This window comes from Monodelphis domestica, chromosome 6 (assembly GCF_027887165.1).
Source record: "Monodelphis domestica isolate mMonDom1 chromosome 6, mMonDom1.pri, whole genome shotgun sequence".
Classification (NCBI taxonomy): Eukaryota; Metazoa; Chordata; class Mammalia; order Didelphimorphia; family Didelphidae; genus Monodelphis; species Monodelphis domestica.
In genome coordinates, this window is record NC_077232.1 from 96,071,421 (window position 1) to 96,096,947 (window position 25,527).

Consider the following 25,527-nt stretch of genomic DNA (forward strand, 5'->3'; position numbering starts at 1 on the left):
CTTAGATAAGCACTGCAAATTCTGGTGTACACCAGGCTAGAAGTCAGGAAACTTTGGTACTGGGGATATGGACATTAGTTATATGACTGGGCAAGTCACTTCTTTGGGCTGGCTCCCTCATCCCAAAAATAATAGGGTCAGATTATGTAATCTTTTGTTTTTTTGCACCTTCATAATTCTATGAATATAAATATGGGATGGGGTGGACAGAAGACAAGACCTTGGTGTCACAGATGACAAAAAAATTAAGAGGCACTAATTGAAAAGCTGCTGACAGGATGGCACAGTGGAAAAAAGATGGGATTTTTATTCCCAATAGAAAAAGCACTTAAACATTTAGTGATTGGTTGAAATTAAATTATTAACTGGTACATATGAATGGTAATATTCTGAGCACTGCATAAATGAATATTAATTCATGCAGATAATCAGCAGGTAAATAGGATGGTCCACAGATTGGGTTTTTATGTCTAAGCTGTTATTATAGATCAGAATTAAAAAGAAAAATTATAGTGGTCGATAATAAAATTTTCTTCCTTTTTTTTACTGACGGAATAATTTTGTATAAGTCAAAGAGTTAGAAGGGACTCAGAAGCTATCTAATTTAAAATAGAATTTCTTCCATAGATAACTTGCCATCTAGCATTTCCTTAAATAATTCTAAACAGAAGAAGCCTATTTTCCTCTCAAAATAGTATTTCCTACCCCCACCCCTCTTCCCACTTTTGGATGGCTTTACTATTGTTTTTCCTAATATTGAAGTTAAATCTGTTACTATGTAACTCCTACCCAATGCTCTTAATTCTTTACTGTGGGGCCAAACAAAAAAGTTTAATGTCTCCTCTACATAACTCTTAAAATACTAGAAGATGTCTGGCTTCTATGTCTTTTTCCTATTGCCAACTCATATTCTTCAGGACAAACCTGCCCATTTCCATTCAAAAGAGCTTAATATAGCATGATCTGGAAGGCTTTTTTTTGGCCATCATGCAAGCCTACTACCTCTGGATGCTCTTTGATCTGCTGATGTCATTCTTTAGAGGTGGGGTCCAGAACTGAACACAATATTCAAGCTACAGTTTGACTTGGGTTGAATGCATTGGGACTATTACCAGCCATGCTTCAGGTAGTGTTAAAGAAGATTAAGATTACATATGACTAGGGAATAGGAAAAGTTAGGAAGCACTTAATTTGGCCAGAGGTCTTCTTTAACTCCAAAGACCTTGTGAGATTGAGACTAATTCAGTTGCATCTTAAGAAATAAAGAGGATTCTGAACTTCCTAGGCCAGTATGGAAAAGGACTAAATCTTTGGTCTGTATGTGGGACAAAGAAATATATTACATTCATAAACATTCTGTTCTATTTATCTACCAATTTTAATGTGGGAAAACATATTTTAAAGTGTTAGATCCTTTAAGCCCAGAAAATGGCAGCAACTGGGGCAATGGTGGAATAGCAAGTATTCTTTCACCTATTCAAAAAGAGCCAGGGAAAGAAGCATGCTGCAGCTACACATACTTGACCACATGACCACAGGAGAGGAAAACATGTGGCTGAGTGGTAGGAGTTCCTGGACAAACATCAAGAATTCCTGGATGGATGATCAACCACGTGACCTCAAAGCTGGATAAGCAGCAAGAGAAGAGCCATGGCATTAAGGATTGAAATGCAAGGGTTCATGTTTATCTTCTGCTAGTACTGAAAATTATTTGGTAAGTATAGATTAATGGGAATGTGGTGGTGGTGGTGGTTACCTTTCTAACAACTTCAAGTTCTAGCCCATAATGCAGAATATAAGGGCAAAGTACTATACAGGTCCCTAGTGAGATTTATTGGAATGTTAAGAGTTTCTTTCTCTGGCAATCTGAAATTTGTTTCACTGCTGAGATAAATCCAAAGATTTAGGGCATTGTCATAAAACTGGAGTTCTATAGAGGTTCTTCTAGTGAATATGGAATTTCCTTCAAAATAAAAGTAGAGTTGTATTGACTACTTGTGGATTACTGTAACTTCCTTGTGGTTGCTTTGTATTTTTAGTATGATGAAACAAGTAGGCTTTCTATACCTGTTTAGCTGCATTTGTGGCTGCTAGGTCTCCTTTTATTCATACCTCTAAAACTCAGACCAGCTGTAGTTTGAGTTTTCCAAAGGAAACTGAATGGGGACAAAATTAGCCAAAGACATGATATAAGTCCCCAAGTCTGAAACTATTCCATGGAGACCCAATTTGGGGTCCTAGTCAATAGGATTATATGAAAATAACAAAATATCTTCATGTATTTCACTTACCTAATTCATCTTCTGAAAAGGAAGAATATTTTTTCCTTTTTCTTCTAGGTATATTATTTTCATCTTCTTGGCAAGGAAATTCTAGCTATAATTAAGAAGGAATATGACAAATGAAACAAGAGAATTTAGAACCAGAGTCATACTACTATATTATTAGCAACATTTTGATTCTAAAATGAATTTACTTAAGCTGAAAAAAAAATCTATAGATTTAGCAAGTTAACTTGAAGATGCCTTCTACATGACATTTTGAAAAATTTTGAGATATTTCTGAAAGTAAAGCCTCCTAAAATCTCTGGATCTCTGTTAGTTCAAAATACCTAACCTATTTATATGCAAATAAACTACCTAGATGTGCAATTTAGGCATAATGATTATTCGCATTTACATAGTACTTTAAGTTTAAAGTGCTCTAACCTCTTGGGGGGGAAAAAAAGCAAATATGATTATATTTTAGAGATGAAAAAGTTGAGGCTACTAAGTGATTAATCATCTTACATATGGTTTCACAAAGTGAGTATTAGAGCTAGGCATGTCAAATAATGGCTAAATTTCTATCATGTTTAAAGAACCATTGTGTTCAGATATAATTTTATAAATATGTCATAATATGTAGGAATGTGCACTAGGACTGTGAGCTAAGAGACTTGGGTTCTAATCTTAACTCTGCTCTTAATGAGTGATGGGACCATTTCTTTAGTGGGTTGGCTTCCTTATCTGTCAAATTAGGAGATTGGAGCAGATGTCTAAATTTTCTTTCAGTCCCCAAATACCATGTTCTTTTAAAATTATGTCAAGAAATTGAGCCTATCACCCATATTTTTTAAAGTTTCCATCTTACAGAACAACCTACCTCTTCTTGAGTTTTCATGTCAGTGGTTTGACTTTTCACAGCTTCATAGATGTCCTTTTCGTTGGCAGATCTATCTACTAACAATTAAATGTAGAAGTTATAAGTCTTTTGCTCTAATGATTAGTATGAGGTTTGGGAGCCTAAATTAACAAGCTCTTCATAACTATAAAGGGAAATAAACTCTCCTTTTATTCAACTCTTAGATTCTCTATGGGAACAGGGCTCATGTCAAGAAGTACTTCAGTAGTCTAGATGAATTTATCATGTAATACTTCATACTGTAACTATTTCTGTTAGTGTCCTAACAATTCTCTTACTAGACTAGAAAAGGTGATTGAAGCATTATCTTCATTTTGTACCTTTCTCTATTAGTATGGTGCTAAACACAAAGCATAACCTTAACTGTTATTATCTGTTGTGAGAATTATTCTGCTAGTTGTTGGTGGCCTCCACAGTATGCATTTAATGAAGTTTTCTATTTGAATTACATTAAAAAATTTTTTCTTGGGGAAAAAAAAAGTAAAACAAGAATTTTCATACAGCAAGAAAAAGGAGACTGTCCATAAATGAAAGCACACATCTCTTATATGTTTACCTTATTTTTCTTCAGAACGAGATTATAAATCCCATCCATAAGTATCCCTGCTCTTCCCTACTCTCCCTGCATCTTAGAAGGTATAGTCTGGGAGGCTGACATGTTCATATAAATTAAGTCTTCCCTGTTTTCATCTTTAAGTTCATTTTCTGGAGGTAACATTCAGTTTATTCTTCCAGAATTAATTCTGTGGCTGTGTATAACATTTTTTGGTTCTACTCATTGTGCTAGTCATTATTCAGGTAATTCTTTCCAAGTTTTAGAAAAATTAGCCTACTTTTCTATTTGGGTTCAAGAGTTGCATAGGAAACTGATGTACAGAAGGAAAAGCTGTGATAATATCAAAGAGAACTGACTGGCCCCATGTCTACCCCTAGTTAGGATGTACCTGTATAGAGGATCAGGTTCAAATCACAATTTATTAAAAATTAACTCAAAAAAGATTAACAGCACGCAGATCAATCTTTCAACCTCATGGAATCTTGCTGTAAAGACAATTCATCTTTCCTCTTGGTAGAATGGGAAGCACCAGTGTTGCTCTTCTTCCTATTTCCTTTTTATCTCAGTAGTCTGTTTGTCCTAAGCTCTCAGAGATAGGACTCTCTTTAGCTTGGCCCATGATAGGTTTCTGAATTCTGAGTGGTGTCACTGTACTAAAGGAAGTGATATCCTTGTATGTCTCATCCTGTGCCTAAAGCATGGTGCTCTGCATATGACAGTTTTTTGCTAAAGTGTTTGATGAATATAACTCTGGTTACATGAAAAAGTTCTATTTAAGGAAAAGCATGAACCTCAAGGCAGTTAATAAATAAAAAAGTAACTAACTTAAGAGTTTTAGTTAAGTGCAAGTCATTATTATTCTGCAATTTATTTACCTTTTGTTTCATTAGTGCTTTCTGAAAGCTTTGTTTTCCTTTCCTTGCAACTGTGAGCGTCTTCATTTATTTCCAATTCTGACTTTTTTACCTAAAATGAAAATTATAAAGCCATTTAATACACATCATTCTAAGAGGATAAAACTGAAAATAATTTCCTATAACTTATCTATTGAGCAATTATATATGGCAGGGAATGTAGTGCACATTTTGTATAGAACCTTGAGTTCTCTGAGCACACGTTACCTTCCTTTTAAGAGGTTCATGTAGGATAGTCTTTGGCCCAATGAATTCCCTTACCTGATTCTTTTTTTTTTTTAAACCCTTACCTTCTGTCTTGGAGTCAATACTGTATATTGGCTCCAAGGCAGAAGAGTGGAAAGGGTTAGGCAATGGGGGTCAAGTGACTTGCCCAGGGTCACACAGCTGGGAAGTGTCTGAGGCCAGATTTGAACCTAGGACCTCCCATCTCTAGGCCTGGCTCTCAATCCACTGAGCTACCCAGCTGCCCCCTCCCTTACCTGATTCTTAAAGAGTTAAGGGAAAACATGGAAATCCTATTTAAAGTGGAAGAGGGAAAAAAAATGACTTTTTAAAACCCTCCTTTCTCCAATTATTATTCATTCACTTTCCCCTTTATCTTTAAAACCCATAAGTGTAGAAGGTCCATGGGTGAAATCTTTCATTTTTGAAGCACTGAGGCTGAATTAGATGACTAGCTTTAAGATACTATAATTTAGCAACTAGCTGCAAATAGAGTTTAATCTTCAAATTTCTGTATGCTCTTCAAAAGATTGGTTTTCTGATTTTAAAATTGTGCCTTCAGCTTGTTTCGCATACACACAATACACATATAAAAGAGATCTTACTCCCCCCACCACCCTGCTTATTTTATTCCAGTGACAAATTTACACATAAGTTTTCCATGGTAACATGACTCGTGTTCTTTCCCTCACCTTTCCCCTCCTGGAGTTGATAAGCAATTCCATTGGGTTATACATGTATTATCACGCAAAACCTGTTTCTATATTATTCATTTTTGTTTCATATATTTTAAAGAATATCAAGGAAGGTTATAATTAGTCTATTTAAGTGTCTCTTATTTTCTCACTTTAATATCTTTTAAAAACATCAGTCTGAAAAAAACCTTACAATTCTTATAATGTAATTACTTTTTAATAATTCAGAATCATGAGTTTAACAGATACCTAAGCCAACTAGGCTTCACTATAGTGAGATAAAACTAATTCTCGGTTTGGCTAAGTATGTATATATTTTTAATAATATGACACTTAGAAACCAATAAGCAATATTTAATGTTAGTTGAATGTCTACTTTTATTCTAAAGAGACTCAAACTCCTAGGGTATCCCTACCAATGACATATAGTGTAAAATAAGATATAATAATTAATAAACTTACATTTGTTGAATCATTCTCCAACACTGTAATTTTCTGTGGTTCAACTGTTCAAAAACAGAATTAAAACATTTTAAGGAAATTCAATACTGTAGAACAAGTTGTAAAGTCTCCTGTCCTTCAATCAATCAATCAATTAGTATTTACTCTGTGCCAGACACTGTGGATAAAAAAGGAAAAATCAAACAGCCCGTGCTCTCAAGGAGCTTTTATATTCAACAGGGGGAACAACATTTACACATAAGCATATATAAAGTATAAACAAAGTAAATACAAGGTAATGGGAAGGAGAGGCACTGACAGCTGAGGGGGAATCAGGAAAGGACTTTTATAACATAAACAACATGTCACTGACTACATTTTCAGTATAATGAAAATGGTTTGTTATACTGGAGGAATTTAAACTAAAGTTGTTGATGAACAGAAGCATTAGGGGAAAAAAGTCAAAATAAAGTATCTCAAACAAGTAAACAACTTAATAGAGTAAAAAAATTAAGGCGCAATCTCAAGAATTATTTTAGTACAATCCATCTATCAACAAAAGATTTTCTAGAGGAAGAGGCTGAGTCCAGTACATTTTATACCCTTAATTTACAGCGTGCCCTTCTTTTTCATCTTTGTAACCTCAGCACCTAGCACAAGATGAAAAGAGGGATAGGACCGATGATTTCACTGGAACTTGCAGTGAGAATAAACTCCTACCTATGTAGTTGGCCCATTCTCTGAAACATAATAGTCTCAGTTGCCTAGAGCAGTGGTCAAACTCAAATAGAAATGGGGCCACTAAACCTTACATAAGGATTCTTGCAGTTGCACAGATTTAGAAAACCATATAGTGACATAATTTGTGTTCTATTAATTGGGTTCTAGTGGCGCTCTATGGGGATGGACACCCTAGCCTAGACCACAGAGAGGTTAAATTATTTGCTAAGGGTATTGCATAGCCGTATGTATCAGATGTGGGATTTGAACCCAAGTCTTCCTGGCTTCAAGGCTAGCTTTTTATCTTCTCTGCCAGAAATAAACACTTGTCATCTATCTTAAAAAAAAGAGAATTTAGACCCTATATACTAAAAAAGTTTACACTCTTTAGAATCTTGGATTACTAGACTTGCTGTTCAGGCTCAACAATGACAGAAAATAAATTTTTCCCTTCAACAATTTCCTATTATGTAAGCAAGCCTTTTTATTATATTTTAACACAGTTTAAGTGCCTTGAACTATATTCTGAATCTGAATGAAACATCTAAGAAATCTTGAAATCTATCACTGACACTTATCAAATGGATTATTAAGTATTATATATCCTATATCCTTAAGTTTTGAACCAATGTAGCCTCAACATTCTGAAAATCTATAATATTTCTGAATGACGAACCTCAAGGATTTTTGAAGATGCTAGTATTAGAAAAAATTGAATCTCATAGCTGTCCCACAGATGGGGTTCAAGAAAAGCACTGATGCTTCTTTTAAGACCATTACATCTAAAATGATTTTCTATGTAAACCCAAATGAAATTATTTGTTATTTATAAGAAACAAAGAGAAAAAGTTGTATATCTCTGCTGTGTACACTTTATTACCACCTACACCCTTATGTCTGGCTTAATTTTCTGAAAGCAGCTGTCTCCAAGATCACCAAGGAACTCTAAATTACCAAATATAATAACTGTTTTGGAGTCTTCATCTTTCTTTGCAGGATCTAACACTTTTGAACTCTTTTAGGATATCGTTTCCTCCCTTGTCTTTTGAATGATTCATTCTCCTAGTACTCATCCTGACACCACCATTTACCCAATATTAAAAATGTTGGAGTTATCTTGGATTCTTTTCTTTCATTCTTGTTTACATCAGTTATAAAGTCTTGTGTTTTTTATTTCCTTGATATTCTCATTCTCAACATCCTAATCTATAGGTCCCCCTCCTCATCTGCCCAATGTATTGTAAGAGACTCCTAATATACCTTTCTCCTTTCTTTTTTATTCCAATTCTTTAGATCACTATTCTTTCTTATGCTTAAATCTGAGATATTATTTTTAAAATAAAGTTTAACCAACTGTGCCTGACATTCAGGGGCTTCTATAATCTAGCAGAGCCTTAACTCCTCTTTGTTGTGATTAAACTTTGTGTTAAATCCACATATCCTTGCCTCTGGCTTATGGCATTCCCTCCTCCTTCCCTTTCTTTTCTCCTCTGTTTAATTTCTATTGATCCATTAAAACTCAACTCAAATGAAACTCTTTCCAGGTGAACTAGATATCTGATGGCAGTGTGTGCTGGTAAACACTGGCCACTCCTACTCTGATACTCTATGCACTATTATAGTGAGGGGAGAGCTTTACTTTCTGATCTAAAGAAAAACGTTAATATTGATAAATATCCAGGATCTCTGAGAAAATATGTATTAAGACTTTCAATTGATGTTAACCAAACATTTAATAGGACAGGAATAGAGATCAGTCCTAAGATTTCACTAGTGCAGGTGCTTTGCTAGGCAGCTGAGGACCAATAGAGTACAGACCTGGAGTTATGAAATCTAGCCTGACACATGCTAGATTTGTGTCACTTAACTTCTGGTTGCCTGTTTCCATAACTTTAAAAAATACTAATAGGGCTTAAATTTCAGGGGTGTTTTGAGGATCAAATGTGGTACATTAGCATAGGGCCTGGAATACAGCAGTCACTACTATATAATGCTAGCTATTAACATTATAATTAACTTCTCTGAACTTAGGGTCTTAGCAAGGTCCACAGAGTACTGAATGGCAAAGTTAACTCCCAGGGTGCCATGGTTATATTTAAGAATTAGGGCTAGAACCCAAGCCTTTCTGTCTCTGTCATATCATGTTGCTTCTCAAATAGCTAATGCTTGTTTAGGACATGAGTCAGAAATATCAAAAGAGTTAACTATTGAAAGAGGTATATCAATCAGAAGAACAATGTAGTGTTCTCTTTTTACAATTTCCATTTCTCTAATGGGGGAATCATAGCTTTTACTATGGTTCTTTCCCTAGAAAACAAAACTAGAAAACACACACAGACACACACACAGGAGTTCAAAGAGCCAACAAGGAATTTACCAAGAATAGTAAATGCTATAAAATCATAAATTTCTCCAAAACAACACTTTAGAGCTCTGATATTGGAGATTTTTTTTTTTAAAAACCCTTACCTTCCATCTGGGAATATTGTGTATTGGCTCCAAGGCAGAAGAATGGTAAGGGCTAGGCAATGGGGGTTAAGTGACTTGCTCAGGGTCACACAGCTAGGAAGTGTCTGTGGCCAGATTTGAACCTAGGACCTCCTGTCTCTAGGCCTGACTCTCAATCCACTGATCCACCTAGCTGCCCCCAGTTATTGTTTTTTTTTTTTTTAAGGAGCAAGCACAAAGGATTCCATTTAGTCTTTTAATGCTAAAAACAATTTAAATATTCGAAATGTGACTAATTCCATCCTGAAAAATTAGCAGTATTTCACAGTGAGGAGTTTGAATTATTTAAAGGACAGAAGCTTGATTTAAATTTATCAACCATGCCAACAGTAGAACCAGAAATAGAACCAGAACTCTTATTCTGCTTGTTCAATTAATTTACTTGTAGTCAAAATATATCTGATTTTAATGTTCTAAAACAAACCCTAGTAGAAATTATTATGCCAACTTTAAAATACAAACAACCTGAAGATTACTTCCCTCTAGTAAAAAAAAAATCTTTTCTTTACTATAGCTAACTGATAACTTAAAATTATTACTAACTTGGTTATTTATGGGACAAGTAATTTATTGATAAAATATCTTTGGTTTCATTGCTAAATTTAAAAAATTGTTCCATTTGCATTTTTATAATGAATCTATTAAAAATTCTAAAATTGTCTTGTCATTTGCAATTGGCAGAAGTCCTTTCAATTTTCATAATTATAAACATATTGATATTAATGTGAGGTTTCTTTTTTTAAGTAAATAACTATTTCTAAAATGATTCCAGTAATACATATTAATAATAATACTTGTACTTTTTGCCCTAACACAATAATATAAATTAATATAATAATAATTACTAAGGAGTATATGATAAACTCCTTAAAGGGACTGTGACTTAGTTCTCTTATATTCCCTATGACTATTAGTACAATGTCAGGCCCAGAGTATGGGCACCCAAAAAGTTCCTGTTATTAATCTCCATTTTCTAGAGGATCATCTACTGAATCATCTCATGTATGTGAGATTTGGAAATGCGGTCCTTGGTCTATCATTTAATATAGACTTTCAGCACATCGTTTTTTTCCTAAGCTTCAGTTTTTTAATCTGTAAAATCAGAAAAAATAACTATATTGAATATATACTTTAAAAAATAAAAATTTTAAAATAGTAACACCTGTTCTATCTAGTTCAATGGTAATAGTTCAATGAGATACTGGATATATGAAATTATTATGCCAACTTTAAAATGCAAACAACCTGAAGATTACTTCCCTCTTTTTTTTTTTTTATCGAGTTCAGATAGAAATTGTCCTGGGACAAATTACTATCCTATTATTTTATCCTTAGTGTCCTGCAAACTATTATACAAGTAGGTAAAATGAATGCATTGTTATTGTTGCTGTTACACTTTAGATATCTAATCTAAAACTGTGCTTTTGCATGGATGTGAGCATCCCTCCCATACTTGCAGATTGCTTTCTTCTCTAGTGGATAATATTTTAATAGCATTTCTACTTCTAGAAGTGTCTGAAAAGAATGATGTTATAACCTGCTGTCCTTTCCACACTAATAATCTTTTAAAGCTGTAAATCGGGGGCAGCTGGGTAGCTCAGTGGATTGAGAGCCAGGCCTAGAGATGGGAGGTCCTAGGTTCAAATCTGGCCTCAGCCACTTCCTAGCTGTGTGACCCTGGGCAAGTCACTTGACACCCATTGCCTAGCCCTTACCACTCTTCTGCCTTGGAGCCAATACACAGTATTGACTCCAAGACGGAAGGTAAGGGTTAAAAAAAAAAAGCTGTAAATCTCTGTACTTAAGTGTAATGAAATGAGGATAAAATGACCAGAGACCTTATTGATATATCAGTAACAATTCTATTAATGTAATAGACTTTTAATCAAATCTTAAATTAGTGATAGATTTAATACAGAAAATTTTCTTTAGTCAAGTATTAGAGAACCCTTCTCTATGCTAACTGGCAGTTTAAAAAGGATTTAAAACATAATTATAGTAGGCTGAAGTTATCATTTCTTCAATTTCTTACTAAAATAATTTTACCAAGATTAATCAGTATTACAGGAAATCAATATGAAAAGGAAAAAAAAGGCTAAAGAATTAGATCTAGAGACAGTGAACTATATTTCATATTGCTCTTTGTATATATTATTCTAGAAAGATTTCTTAGGATGTGTGGTGTTGAAATATCTTTCCAATGCCAAGATTCTATGATTCTAAAGTGAAGAGCTGGCTGAGTAAAAGAATATTCAAAGTAATTAATCTCATACAGAAAAATTATAAGCATTTCATAAGTATGGAGTTTGAACTACTAAAACCTGATTTAAGTTCACAAACCATGTCAATGGTAGAACTAGAACTCAACTTAAATTTGGTATAATGAATAACTTTAACTTGGTACAATTAACATTTCTTTATGAAACAATGAAAGAACAGAATAAACTAAATTAGACTTGTCATTTTCTCACCTTACTTCACATATCCCTTTGTAATCTGACTTGAGATTTTAGCAGTCAGGAAGTTCTGGTTTAAGTCCTCCCTTTAATGCATATTGGTGTGATGACTATTATACAAGGGATGTACCCCACCCACCCCTATGCTCATTTGCCTCTGCTAACTTTAATTTGCAGAATAGTTGCCCATTTGCATTGGTAAAGGAAATCTCCTCACTGCAATTTCTCAACAATGATGAAATCACTGGATATTTACCAGCTATTACCATTAAAAGACTATTAAAAGATGGCTAATTTTTATCTCTTTGTTAAATCCTACAGTTTTCTCAATTTGGAAAATAACTTCTAAAATACTAAAACTTTTGACCTAAGCAGTTTTTGATGACTATTTACTTCTGTCATTTGCAGTACCCTTCCCATCTCACCCCCAGATTACTAACTGTAAGCACGGCAATATTAATAGCAATCAATATATTAAGCAATCAATAATTAAGTCTTTTCCATAGAGCGAACATATTCAGGGTGCCACATCCCTAATTCCCATGACGTGGTCCTTCACCAAGGGATGCCCATAGAATGTTCTCGGAGTTTTGGTTTCAGATACTACTTGCATAATCTGTCCTATTTCCTTTTAGACCAGGAGATTGGTAAATATAAAATGCGGTAAGAATGAGCTTTACATTTTTAAAGTTTTTTATTATAAGGTGTAATAAAAAACATTTTTAGGTCACCTCCCCTCAAAACAGTCAAGTGGATCAGACTTGGCCTTAAGGTGTAGAATGCTGACCCCTGTTTTTAGACCTTTGACTAAGGTTTTGTGAAAGAAAAATAAATACTCCTTTTAGTCATGATATCAAGATATCAAATTCAAATAGTAAATTTACCCAAGACCTTTTTTTAAAGAACACAAGGTTTTGAAGGCAAATTATTTAGTAATTCGTCTTGAAATAATTTCAAAAGTTGAGGATAGAAGAAATAATTTAGCATACATACTTTTTGGCTCTTTAAGTCTCATCTGCCATGAGTAAGTCTGTATGAAAAGGGGCAAAATAACATAAAACAAAACAATAATTATCACAATGAGATTTACCTATTTCATTTCCTCTTTCTCCATCAAAGCCTTCTGGTCCTTTTGAAATAGACTGATTTTTCTCCTCTTCTGAAGGCACAGCAGTCTAGGGGTCCAAATTAAATAAAAAGCAAAATAATGCCCAAACAGAAGTTCAGCTTAACTGCAGTAAACAATGAAGTATCAGAAAATGATTTATAACGAATGTTTTGTCCATTATTTTAACATACACGGATTTTTTTTTAAAAAAAAGGTAATATTGATTTGAAAACCAGGAGAGATTTTTAGGTTTAGTTCTGAAAGAAACTGCTCACCTTGTTTTCCCATGCTTCATCCAAAAAAGAACATAGGATTTCTGCTTAAGCCTTAGAGTAGTAACTCCCTAACAAGTGTAGGATGGCCTTGTGCAGAAATGAAAACAAATTTAAAAATTAACTAAGTGCCCATCATTGGCATGGTACTCTAACTAGGTTTGAGGAATTGTCATTTTTGAGAAAGCTGAATTATTAGGCTGCATTTTATTATCTGAAAGGGAGCTTAGCTTCCTGATACAGGTAACTTCAATAGAAGAGAGGATGATTTCTACTTAAAAAAAAATATTAAGTACAACAAAGATAAATGTTATGTACTATTTAAACATAAGCATATACCCACCCTATCGGTCCAAATAAAGACTATACTTTCCCCTAAAAATATGACTTATATAAAACTCCTACAATATAGTTTAGAGTGAGGCCTATAATCATATTCTAACTTGCTTTTGTCTGTCTTGCTCTTAGCCTTCTGTTACATGGTGTGAGGCAGGGGCTGATTGTCATATATACAGAGCTCTTTAATCTATATCACACTATCTTTTATGTAAGAGATATTATTAATCGCACTTGCCAACGGGGGCAGATCCAGGAGTAGCTTAAAAAACTAAAACCAAAACTAAACATTATTTAGTACTGAGTGTTTTTTTATCATCTAGATTTCCCCTCCTAACCTTTATCCTTGCCCAAAAGCCACCTATAAAGAATTCTTTTTAAAAAAGAGAAAAATTTAAAAATCAGCAAAAGTGAAAATACTTCATATAATATGCAGTGATTCCCTACTTCCTTTTTTAAAAATAGCCCTCACCTTCTGTCTTAGAACCAGTACAGTGTATTGGTTCTAAGGCAGAAGAGTGGTAAGGGCTAGGCAATGGGGGTTAAGTGACTTGCCCAGGGCCACACAGTTAGGAAGTGTCTGAGGCCATATCTGAACCTAGGACTTCCAATCTATAGGCTTCGTTTTTACTCCACTGCCTCCAATTCCCTATTCCTACAAAAATTTTTGTAGGATTGAGGCATCTTCTCTTATGTCTTTTGAGGTATCATCCTTGTTTGTAATTTTGCAAAATTCATTTCCAAATGTTTTATGGTGTCTATTCTTTTAATTTATATTGCTGAAGTCCACACACAGATTTTTATGGTTGTACATTTAGCAGATATTATTTTCCTGTCTCTGAGAGCATCAATACATATAAGCCTATCCTTCTTCCTCAAGATTCATTATATACATACATGTATTTAAAACAATAGTACAGTAGTATTTCATTACATTCACATACCACAATTTGTTTGGCCATTCCCCAATCAATAGGCATCTATTTTGTTTTCAGTTTCTTTGCTACCATAAAAAATGCTGGTATAATTACTTTGGCATATAGGAAGTCTTCCTCTTTATTAGTTATCCCCTTGGGCTTTATGCCTATTAGAGAAATCTGAGCCAATGGTAAGGTCATTCTAGCCCTCCAAAGGTGGCTTCTAAGCCTATGCAAAGCTCCTATGTCTCTCAATTATTCAATTTTACAACATGAATTTTGTTACTATGGTAACTTGTTATCTTCAATATATACAATTTTTCCCTTTCAAATATATTTTATTTTAAGGGGAATAATCTATATTTGGACCAATTTGGTATATGGTGAAATAATGTTTACACTATTATTATTATTCAGAATAATAGAATCCCCAGCCATACCTCAGTTTCCAAGTTAGTTTTCTGTTCTAATCCTTCCAAAACATTTGGTAGAGTCTCTCTACTGCCTAATGAAATAGAAAATATTAAACCAATTTAAGAATTTAATTTTGAAATATTTTGTGAAGAAAATAAAAGCAGAGAAGTTATGTCAGAAGGCAAATACAAATTTGCTTAGTTATCTTTTGTTTTGATACAAAGAATTTAAAAAGAAAAACTTAGGGTGAAAATACTAATCATATTTATGTAATACTTTACAAAATGCTTTCTTCACCACATCTTTGTGAAGTTGGTGGTACTAGGTAAATATAACTTTTACAGATGAAGACTAAAACTTAGGGACTTAACTTGTACAAGGTCACATACTTATTCATAGGGAAGGATGGTATTTTGAACTTAGGTTTCTAGACGTCAACTTCACTGTTCTTTTCACTATATAATGCTGCATCTATAAATATATTTTAAGCTAACATGCTCTGAATCTCTTTTCCAAATCATACTTGACATAAGGGTGACATTATTAAATATATTAGGTCACAGAAAATGGGAGCTAACCATAGCCAATTTCAGGGCTGTGTCTGCTGGCCTCAATTTCCTTATCTGTAAAATGGCAGATTTATTCTACAGAATCTAAAAGGTCCCTTCCAAACCTAAAATTTGACTATACTTTTTTATGTCCAGAGAAATACTAATAGGAGTTATGCAAGGGGAGATAATTTCTAAAGGTCAGAAATTCCCAGATAGTCTTTGTGAAGATGGAGCTACAATTAACTTAGCATTTTTTCTCTCACTTTCTTATGAACAATTATGAAAATAGAAATTTTTTTTCACTCATTAACTTACCATCAAGCCCATTTTTTTCTGAAAATGCAGGATGATTAAAAGGAACCAATTAAATTATTTTTACATAAATGTAGGATTTTTTCACTAATATCCTACTAATTAAGATAAAGATTAGGATTAGGTATACTACTAAATTATTATTATTTTTTAAAAAAATTCTTACCATTTGTCTTAGAACTGATACTAATGATTAGTTCCAAGGCAAAAGAATTGTGAGGGCGTAGACAATTAGGCTTAAATGGCTTGTCCAGGGACACACGTCTAGGAAGTGTTTGAAGCCATATTTGAAGCCAGGACCTCTCATCTCCAGGCCTACTGTGCTACCTACCTGCCCCAATACCTCTGAATTATGTACAGTAGGGATTCCCTAAGAAGGCAAAAGGGCAAAGTGGCAGTTAAAGGTATTTTGAAGAAAACGGCTTCTAGCACTTCAGAGGTACTTATTTATTGTGCTAACTACAAATCATCCATAGCCATTCATTAAAGGAAGTTGCCTAAGAAATTCTAATGTGCAACAGTATTACTTTATAGGAATTGTAATTCATAAAGCTATATTTCTTTAAAAAAATCTATAATTCAGAATATATTTGCTTTCAATGGTACAAATTATTGAGGTTTTAATTTACACCTTATAGCATGGAGTGATTTTGTAATTATTTGTAAGCCAACAGCATTCATTGTGACATAAAGAAAATTAACCAAACATGTGCCAGATAGTATGCTAGGTAAAGGGGAAACAAATAACAAAAATGAGACAGCCCCTGTGTATCTTATAATCTAATTTTGAAAGACAAAACATATTCACAGATGAATAAACTCCAGCTACATACAAAAATACAGAAATAGCAACATGGCAGGAGGGAGAACCAGCAACTAGAGGAATCATGAACAGACTCTTGAAGGAGGTGGCACTTGAATTGAGCCTTGAAGGATGCCAAGTTTAAGTTCTAAGAGTTGTAGATTAGGAAAGAACATTTCAGGCTGGGCAGACAGCCTGTGCAAAGGTATAATAAATAGCTAGTTATATAGCACTTTGTAAGGTTTACAAAACACTTTACTAATACATCTCCTCAAAAGAAACCTGGGAGGTAAGTATCCTCATTTTACAGATGAGAAGCTGAGGTAAAGAGGTCAAATGACTTGCCCAGGATCACATAGTGTCTGAATCTAGATTTGAACTCAAGTCTTCCCAGGTCTAAGTCCAGTGTTTTATTCATTGCATCATCTGGTTGGAGATGGGAGAGAAACTGTCATGGAAGTCAATTGACCAGAATGAATGAACAAAGTAGGCTAGAAACGAACTGTGAAGTGCTTTAAAAACTGAACAGGAGTTTGCATTTTGTCCTCTTAGCTGAGGATCTCATCTCTTACTTTACTAAGAAAATTGAGTCTCTACTTCTGTTCATCTTAAAATTTCCCATCCAACTAGTCTTCAGGTTCCCTTGATGTGATTTCTTCTAGTCTCTTTCAGCAGTTTCATCAATCATCTCCTTTCTCTAATCTTCAACCTCTCTATTGGCTCCTTCCCTGCTGTCTTTAAAAAAAAAATGAAAAATGCTCTATACCTCTGAACCTAGCTTCCAATATCAATCAGTTAAAATGGCACCTTCCAAAATTACCAACTACCATATCTGATGATGGTCTTTTCTTAGTCCAAAAGCTAAAAAATTTTATTTATCTTTTGTTATGTCTACACCAGACATTTCTATATACAGAACATAAAAAAGTTTTATGAGAAATGCTTGTTTTAAAAAGAAGGCATGGTAAATTCCTTGTTAATTTCAAAACTGTCATGTTTGTCTATGCTTCCTCCTGCACCATCTTTGAATTGTTTCAATGGCCTTCTTTTTAAAAGTATCACTAGTGCTACGTGCATCCTGTCCCACCTCCCAGCAAGTAGAGATCTTTGATTTTTATAAAGTGCTTTTAATAGCCAGATCTAATCATCATAAGCATAAGGTAGGAAGAGTCAGAGCTTTTTTATAGAGTGACTAAGGATTTGCCCAAGGTCACATAGCAATTAGAAACTTGAACTAGGTGTTTTAGATCCCAAGTACAGTGCTCTGAACCACAATTGCCACTGAGAAATAGGATTGCTATCATAAATTTTAGGTCCACTTTTATCACAAGCCTCTAACAAGAGTACTGAAAGAGATAGGAGAATTTTGATATTGGAAACTCTTATATAGATTGACATCCAATACTGATGGAACAGAACTATTCTATTATATACTGAAAACTAGGTATATAATAAATTGACACTCCTAACTCTGTAATGTTTTCAGAATGCATACGATATCTAATATGCCCCTCACAACAATTCTGTGAAGATATTATCTCAAGTTTAGAAATGAAGAAACTAATTCTCAGTGAAGTGACTAACCCAGCGTAACCCAATTAGTACACAGAATCATAGAATGTTAAACATCGCAAAGGGCCTTAAAGGTCTTTTAGTTTACACCCATCTTTTTATATAAGAAGAAATAATTTACTTAAATTTACAGTCTATTAGTGGAAAATCAGACAATGTCATCTTAAATCTGTGTTGTTCTGATGATTTAAAATGGCCTTCTGCCTTTTGTTTGATATGTTTTATAAAGCACTATCTACCTTAGCTAAATGATCATAAAAATTGTAGCAAATTTCTTCTCTATACTAAACCGTAGTTGGCATACTGGATGAAGTGCTGGATTTAAGAGCCAGTGAGACCTGGATTTGAATTCTGTTTAATACTTTTGAACTGTGTGACCCTGGATGAGTCATTTAACCACCATTTACTAAAACAACTAGTTAGGTCTCACTAATTAACAGTTGGAATATAGTAGTAACATCAAAATCGTTCCTATATTCTAAAAATACATTCTTACCTGCATCATGTGCATCTTCTACAGAAGAAATGTTAATTCCAAAGTTTTCTTCCACCTTAATTGAGTTCTTTATGACATCATGGTCACTATTTTTTTCTACTATAGCTTCAAAAATTAGTTCAGCATTTTGATTAGTATTTATAGTTATGTTGTTTTCCCATTCAGGGGCTAAAGGAGGAACTTGTTCACCACAAGAAGGAATTCTGGCTTTAGAAATAATAATTTCTGACACTAGGTCACTAATACACTCAGGGTTTTCAGTTTTCAAGTAGTCACTGTGCTTTACTTTCTCAGAAGAAATATCAGAAAGCTCTGCTTTTATTTCTTTGGCATCTGGCACATCCTCAGCATTGTCAGTACTAATGTCTATTGCTGCAGAAGAGCAAATACTGACTACGGAGTCTTTAGCCATATCTTCAGACATTTTTTTGTGTTTGCTCTGATTCATCAGTGAGTCCTCACCTGTTTCTGTAACAAAGGTTGAGGTATTTCTCACTGAGTTGCTTGTGGAAGCACCATTTTCAATATCTCTATCTTCCTCATGAATACTTTTATCTTCTATATTTACAGTGCTAGGAGAACTATCATTTTTTTCTTCAAGTGCAAGTTCATTATTTGAGGAACCCCCAAATTCTTCTATGGAGTTTATGAATATCACTGGACTAGTCTCTTTTTCTTTTATATTTGGCTTAGGACTTTGAGGGTCATCATTTTCAGCAACTATGCTTGGCATTGGGACCTCATATTCTCTTACTTTTTCAGGTGATGCTACCAAAGAGTTTTCATTTTCTTCAACACCTATTACAGTGGGTTGAGTCATTTCCTGTTTGTCTAGGCTTGTCACAACCACTATATATTCTTCAGTTGTGCTGGTAGAAATGATGGCTGCATCATTTATTTCTTCAGTTATTGTGGTAAGAAGTCTATTTTCATTCTGTAGGACTGAGCTGGTCATGACTACCTCACATTCTTCAGTCGTGCTTGTGGAGATGATGGAAGTATCATTCATTTCTTCTACTGTGCTGGCAGGGGGATGATCTTCGTTTTCTGGGACAGCACTGGACACTGGTCCCTCACAATCTTCCCCTGAGCTGGTAGAGATTAGAGCACTCCCATCTTTTTCTTCTATTATTGTGGCAGCATGTTCATTTTCCCTTTCAATGACTTCACTAGAAACCGGACCCTCACATTCTTCTGTTATACTTGTAGAAATTAGGGCACATTCATCTTTTTCATCTTTGCTAGTAGAGGCAAGCTGCCTTTCAAGTTCTGTGGTTGCACTGGACATAGGTGCTTCATAATCTTGAGCAGCTATAAAGATGATGTTTTCATTTCTTTCTTCAGTTGTGGCAACGGGATGCTGAACCTCATAATTTTCAACAGCTGCACTGGACATTGGTACATCAAACTCTTCCATGATGCTTGTGGAAATCATAGCACACTCATCCTTTTCTGCTTTTCCAACAGCAGGAAGATGACTCTGATCTTCTATGACTGCACTGGGCATTGGTGCTTCAAATTCTTCAAGCTCTAAAGCAACCCCATCATTCTCTTTGATTCTTACAGTACTACAATGGCCTTCATTACCTTCTGCAACAGTACTTAGTAAAGGTATGCAATATTCATCTGAAGTGCTGGTAGAAATCATTAAACCTTTACTTTTGCTTTCATCATCAACAAAAATACTCTGGTTTTTGTTATCCTCACTGTCCACAGTAGATAGAAGATCATCATCTTTTTCACTTGTTAGAAGAATATGTTCAATTTCATATTCTGGGACTGCTTCAGATACTAGAATCTCATCACTTTCTACTATGCCAGTAGAAATTGTGGCATCTTCATCTTTTTCTTCACTAGTTAGCTGACTCTCATCATTATTTATAGCTGCGCTGGTCATGGGACCGTCACATTCTTCTGTATCCATAGGAATTAGTGCCATGTCAGGCTCTTCTGAAACTGCACTGGTCACACTGCTTTCAACAATCTCCTTTGCACCAAAGTAGATCATTCCATGTTTCATTTCTTTCTCTGCACTAGTCATACTGTCAATACCATTTTCATTTGTATTTATGACAGCTGTGCCTGCCTCAGCTTCAACATGCTCAACAGCAGTACAGAGCATCAAGTTTTCATTGTCTTCAGCACTCAGACAAGTAAATGCACTTTCACCCTCTTCCTCTATTCCTGTGCAATTTAAATTGTTCCCAATTTCATTTCCTCTCCCTGTACTAGTAACAACACCCTCATCCTCATCCTCATCTTCTTTTGCACCTGTGCTGGTCACAACGTCCTCATCATCACAAGGACCAACAGCAATTAATGTGATATTTGTGACTTCTTTGGCCACTGTACTATCCATTGTACTCTCTCCATTTTCCTCTGATTCAGAGCTTATTGGAAAGCCTTCACTACTATCTTCAGATCCTGTACAACTTGCTGCCCCTTCTCCTTCTTCTTCTGTTATTCCTGTGCTGGTGACTGCACTTTCACCTTCTGGACCATCATTTACAGAATCTTCACCTTCTTGGTTGGCACTTACACCAGTGGTGGCATCATTATTTACCACTGTTACACCAGCACCAGTAACCAGGCTCTCTTCCTGTGCCTCTGTATCAGTCACTGAACAAATAATAAAGTTATCACTTCTTCCTTCCACTCCTGTACAAGTTACAGTACCCTCAGTTTCTTTTTGGGGACCTGTTCTGGTCATACTTCTCTGGAAATCATCTACATCTTCACTACTTAAAGAACCTTCTGTTACTTCTGTGCCTGCACTTGTTACTGCTCCATCACTTTCTATCTCACTTATACAAGTCACAGTACCCTCAACTACTCCTGAGTTTCTGCTTGAGGAACCATTACATTTTTCATCAGAGCCTGCACTTGTAACAGCATCATCTTTTTCTTCTGTTTCAGCACTATTTACATTAGTCTCCATTTTTACTGTATGAGTTCCATCAGAGTCTTTATCTCTTTCTTCTGCATCAGTGCATTCTCCACTTTCTCCTTCCTTGGTACTAGTGAGTAAGGTTTCACTTTCAGCAAGTCCTTCACTGACACCACCACCTTCTTCAGCTGCTGCAACAACAGTACATTCATTTGCTTCTGCTCCAATAGGAACATGATGGTTTGCAGTGCATATTCCTGTTACAAAGCCTTCATCTGCCTCAATGCTTGTACAAAATACAGTGGCTTCACTTTCTTCTCTACCTGTGGAAGTTGCTGTGGTGTCACCTGCCTTTACAGAGTCTATGGTAATTGTTTCACCTTTCTCTTCAGTACTGGTGGCAATAGCAATTTTTTCCACTTTGCTAATGCCTACTGTAGTGATGTTAGAGGTTTCTTTTCTCTGGTGTAGAGAAGTGAATCCATTACTTCCTGCACTTGTACCCACTTCACTATTTTCATTCCTTCCTTCAACATCAGTTATTACATTTTCAGCTTCTTCTAGATTTCTCATAATTATAGTGTTTACATTTTCTGTAGCTTCAACATGTATAGTATCTTTTTCTATACTAGGCTCTATTACAAAACCTGCATCACATTCTTCTTCCTTGCCAGCATCTTCAACAGCATTCATATCCTGTTCTAAACTAGTGTCCAGAAATATGCCATCATTCTTCTTATCAGTTACTTGTGTCAAAACAAATTCTGTTGTGTTAACATCCTCATTTAAAAAAATGTCAGTTTTATAATTATCCTGAGATACTGTGCATTTTTCTTTTTCTTGTTCATTGTCTAATGTAGCTGCTGGATCACTTTCTTTAATGTTTTCATTGGAAGCACTGTTTTCTCTTGTTGGTTGGCTTGTGAAAGAACTGGCACCATGTTCTATGTTGCTGCTACTCAACTCTGTGGTTTCAGGTTCCTTCACATTCAAACTTGTCCCTAACACAGTACAGTGACCTGTGTATGAAGTGTTGGCAATTTCATATTCCAAAACAGTTCTTTCCTCAGCTAAAGAACTTCTACCTAAACGAGAATCTTTTCCAGATACATCAGCTGTAGAAACTAAGCACTGTGAAGAATCTGTGTTTATGGAATGTTGAAGAGTTGGTTCTTCTTCAGTAGAACTGAGTAATGGAGTAACACTTTCCTCAGTGGGTTTGGAAATGGCTGTTAAATTCTTTAGTGTATCAGTATTTTCTGACTGGACATTCTCCAGAATTCCACAACTGATTTCAGGGTCTAAACTCTCTTGATGAGTATCTTGCTGAATGGATTCTCTCTCTTCAGAATTTTGCTTAGGTATAAGATCTAGGACATTAATTTTCTTAGCAAGGGTGTTTTCATGTTCAATATTCATTTCAGAATTACTGCCAGCAGTTGACTGATATTCAGATTTAAAGGCTGAATCTACTGATTTCAGATCACTTGCAATAGTTCTTAATTCATCACTTGGAACTGGGAATGAAGTTTCAAGTTTTATGTTTTCAGATCCAATTTCTTGCTCTGAAGTAATACTGTTTTTGTCTTGGGTTTTAGAGACTTCAAGAACACAAGTTTGCTCTGGATCGACTTCCATTGGTTCTTGCCCAAGAATTAGTAAGTTATCACTACTCTTTCTCAGTTTCTGAAGAGAGGCAACATTGTCTGTTGATAATTTTTCCTCTCCTTTGGTTGATTCTTGTGATGATAAACTTCCTCTTCGATTTTCACATAGCCTTCTACTTAACTTCTTTTCCAAGACTAAACTATTGCCTTTAGCCTTTTCATGATTATTTTCAATTTCTTTACCCTCCTTTTCTTCTTTGTTTTCTTCCTTCCTTTTAATTTCCTTACTAGCATGTTTTGAGCTCCTACTCTTGTGTCCTTCTGATAATTTCCTCTCAAGCCTAGAACTCAAATCTTTATCACTTTTATGTTTTTCTTTTGTCAACACTTTTTCTCCTAATGGCAATTTAATTCTGTGACTAGAATCTTTCAGTGAGCCATGTGTAGAGGAGGAGGTACTTTCAAGTTCGGATTCAATACCGGTTTCCTCTAAAACTTTATCATCGCTTTTGGGTTTTCGTTGTTTATCACTGTCACCTTCTTCTAAGATTTTTTCTTTGTCAGGCTTTTGAATAGCTTGTTTAGTGACACTTTCCTGCAATTCTGTTTCATTTGCTTTTGACAGCTTATGACTTTTTGATTTAGATTTTAATAAAAATTTATCTTCAACTAAACTCTTTGTTCTTTTTCGTTCCTTGTGAACAATGTCCTCTGTTTTAAAATTATTATCTGAATTAGTTGATTCCATATCACACTTATCTTCTGAATAATTTTCATTTTTTTTCTGAGTTGTATAACTGTGTTGTTTGGAATTTTGGGAGTCTCTCTGAACTTTTGAATCACTTGACCTTCTTGATTTGTGTTCTGATTTAGTTTTTTCTGCTGAAATATGCCTATCTTTTTTGCTGTTTTCTTTACGTACAGTTTCATCAGTTTTTATAGTATATTCAGAAACTGTTTTTCCATCTTTGCTAAACACTGATATTTTCCGTTCATTCTTATGTTTACTTTTTTTGTCAGATTTATCATCAGAAGAAATCTTTGGTTGTTGATTTTGCTTTTGAAAGTTCTCATCTCCTTTCAAGACTTTCTCAGAAGCATGGAGTTCAATCTCATCACTTGTTTTATGTACAATGTCTCCTTTATATTTATGTTTTGCAGGCAATTTATCTTCTGACAGAGTTTTCTCCTTTTCAGTCTTTTCTCTGTTTGATTTCACTTCTTTCTTGGGTAAATTTTTTAAATGCTGTGTTTCGGAATCATCTTTCTTAAGATGCTTTTCAATTTTAAGTGTACTTTTTTGCTTCTGAATTTCTTCAACATTCATCTCTGATTTTTCCAAATGTCTTTTAGGATCTTTTGTATCTGTGTCTTGCTGGGCTCCTTCCACTGAAAAAGAGGTAGAAGTCCTTCTTTTCTGTTCCTTTTCCATTTTAGATTCACTTTTGTTTTCATCAGCTGAATGTAATGACTCAGAAAGTCTCCGAGCAGGTTTACTTGGGTCACTTTTTGTATGAATGTGCTTCAATTCCTTTGAAGAGGATACCTTTTCACAATGCTATAGAAGAAAAAAAATATTACATGAGATACTTTTTTAAAAATGCCTTTTCTTTTTCAGGTAACATACCATTTCATTTAGGGAACTGATATTTAAGATTTTAGGTCATTAAAATAATGTAATAATTAGAGCAATTAACACATTTATATCAACTTGAAGACTATATAGGCTTTAATTCTGAATTCCCAAATTAAAGAAACATCTTTGTGCATTGGATATCTTTAAAAATGGGATAATACTAGTAGTTCCTACTTTGAAGTATTGTTTAAAAGCTCAATTGAGATCTTATATGCACACACACACACACATATATACACACAAATCAATACATATGGCAAACAAACTTAAAAGTGCAAAACAAATGTCAGTTATGATTAAGAACCCATTATCTCATTTAATACTCAGAACAACTCTGGGAGGGAAGTACTATTATTATTTCCATTTTATAGATGAGGAAACTGAGGTAAACAGAAATTAAATTAATTTCCCAGGCCATGTAGCTACATTAAAATATCTGAATCTGGATTTGAACTCAGGTCTCTTTAACTCCAGGCTCAGAACTCTTATCTCTGGTGCTACCTAGCTTATTAATTTCTGAAAGTAACTTGTCCTTGCCCTCAGTTGTTAGTTCTCTTCCCACAACTAAATCAATCTCTCTCCCTCTTTCATTTACTTACCTAGGCATATACTATTTACTACCTGTGTGATCTTGGAAAAGTAATTTAATTTTTCTTTGGATCAACTTCCTTATTTGTAAAATGAGTGGTTAAATTAAGTGGTTTCTGAGACCCCTTCTGCTCTAGACCAGATCATCCTGTATTATCTCCCCACCCATAAGCTTCTTCAAAAGGATGTAAGCTTGAGGAAAAGGGACTGTTGTTTTTGTTTCCCTAGCTCTAGCATACTATCACATCTATAGTAACTATTTAATGAATTCTTATTGAATTCAAGGAGATAAGTGAAAAGGCTCAATTAAAATTCATTTCAATGTAATGTC

The 25,527-nt window shown here is 34.6% G+C and overlaps 1 protein-coding gene across 4 annotated transcripts in view; it reads right to left on the reverse strand.

Moving 5' to 3' along the window:
• Positions 1 to 25,527, reverse strand: part of BOD1L1 (biorientation of chromosomes in cell division 1 like 1) — an 80,705-nt gene that overhangs the window by 26,349 nt on the left and 28,829 nt on the right. For 3 of the 4 annotated variants that reach the window (XM_007496718.3, XM_056802432.1, XM_056802434.1), the window contains exons 10-16: positions 18,479 to 24,530; positions 14,772 to 14,836; positions 12,789 to 12,873; positions 6,036 to 6,079; positions 4,615 to 4,705; positions 3,145 to 3,221; positions 2,292 to 2,376 (exon numbers count right to left, since the gene is read on the reverse strand). In XM_007496718.3, the coding sequence (XP_007496780.2) occupies positions 2,292 to 2,376; positions 3,145 to 3,221; positions 4,615 to 4,705; positions 6,036 to 6,079; positions 12,789 to 12,873; positions 14,772 to 14,836; positions 18,479 to 24,530 (6,499 nt within the window). The remainder of the gene's footprint in view (positions 1 to 2,291; positions 2,377 to 3,144; positions 3,222 to 4,614; positions 4,706 to 6,035; positions 6,080 to 12,788; positions 12,874 to 14,771; positions 14,837 to 18,478; positions 24,531 to 25,527) is intronic. The other variant, XM_056802433.1, reaches the window with a different exon arrangement.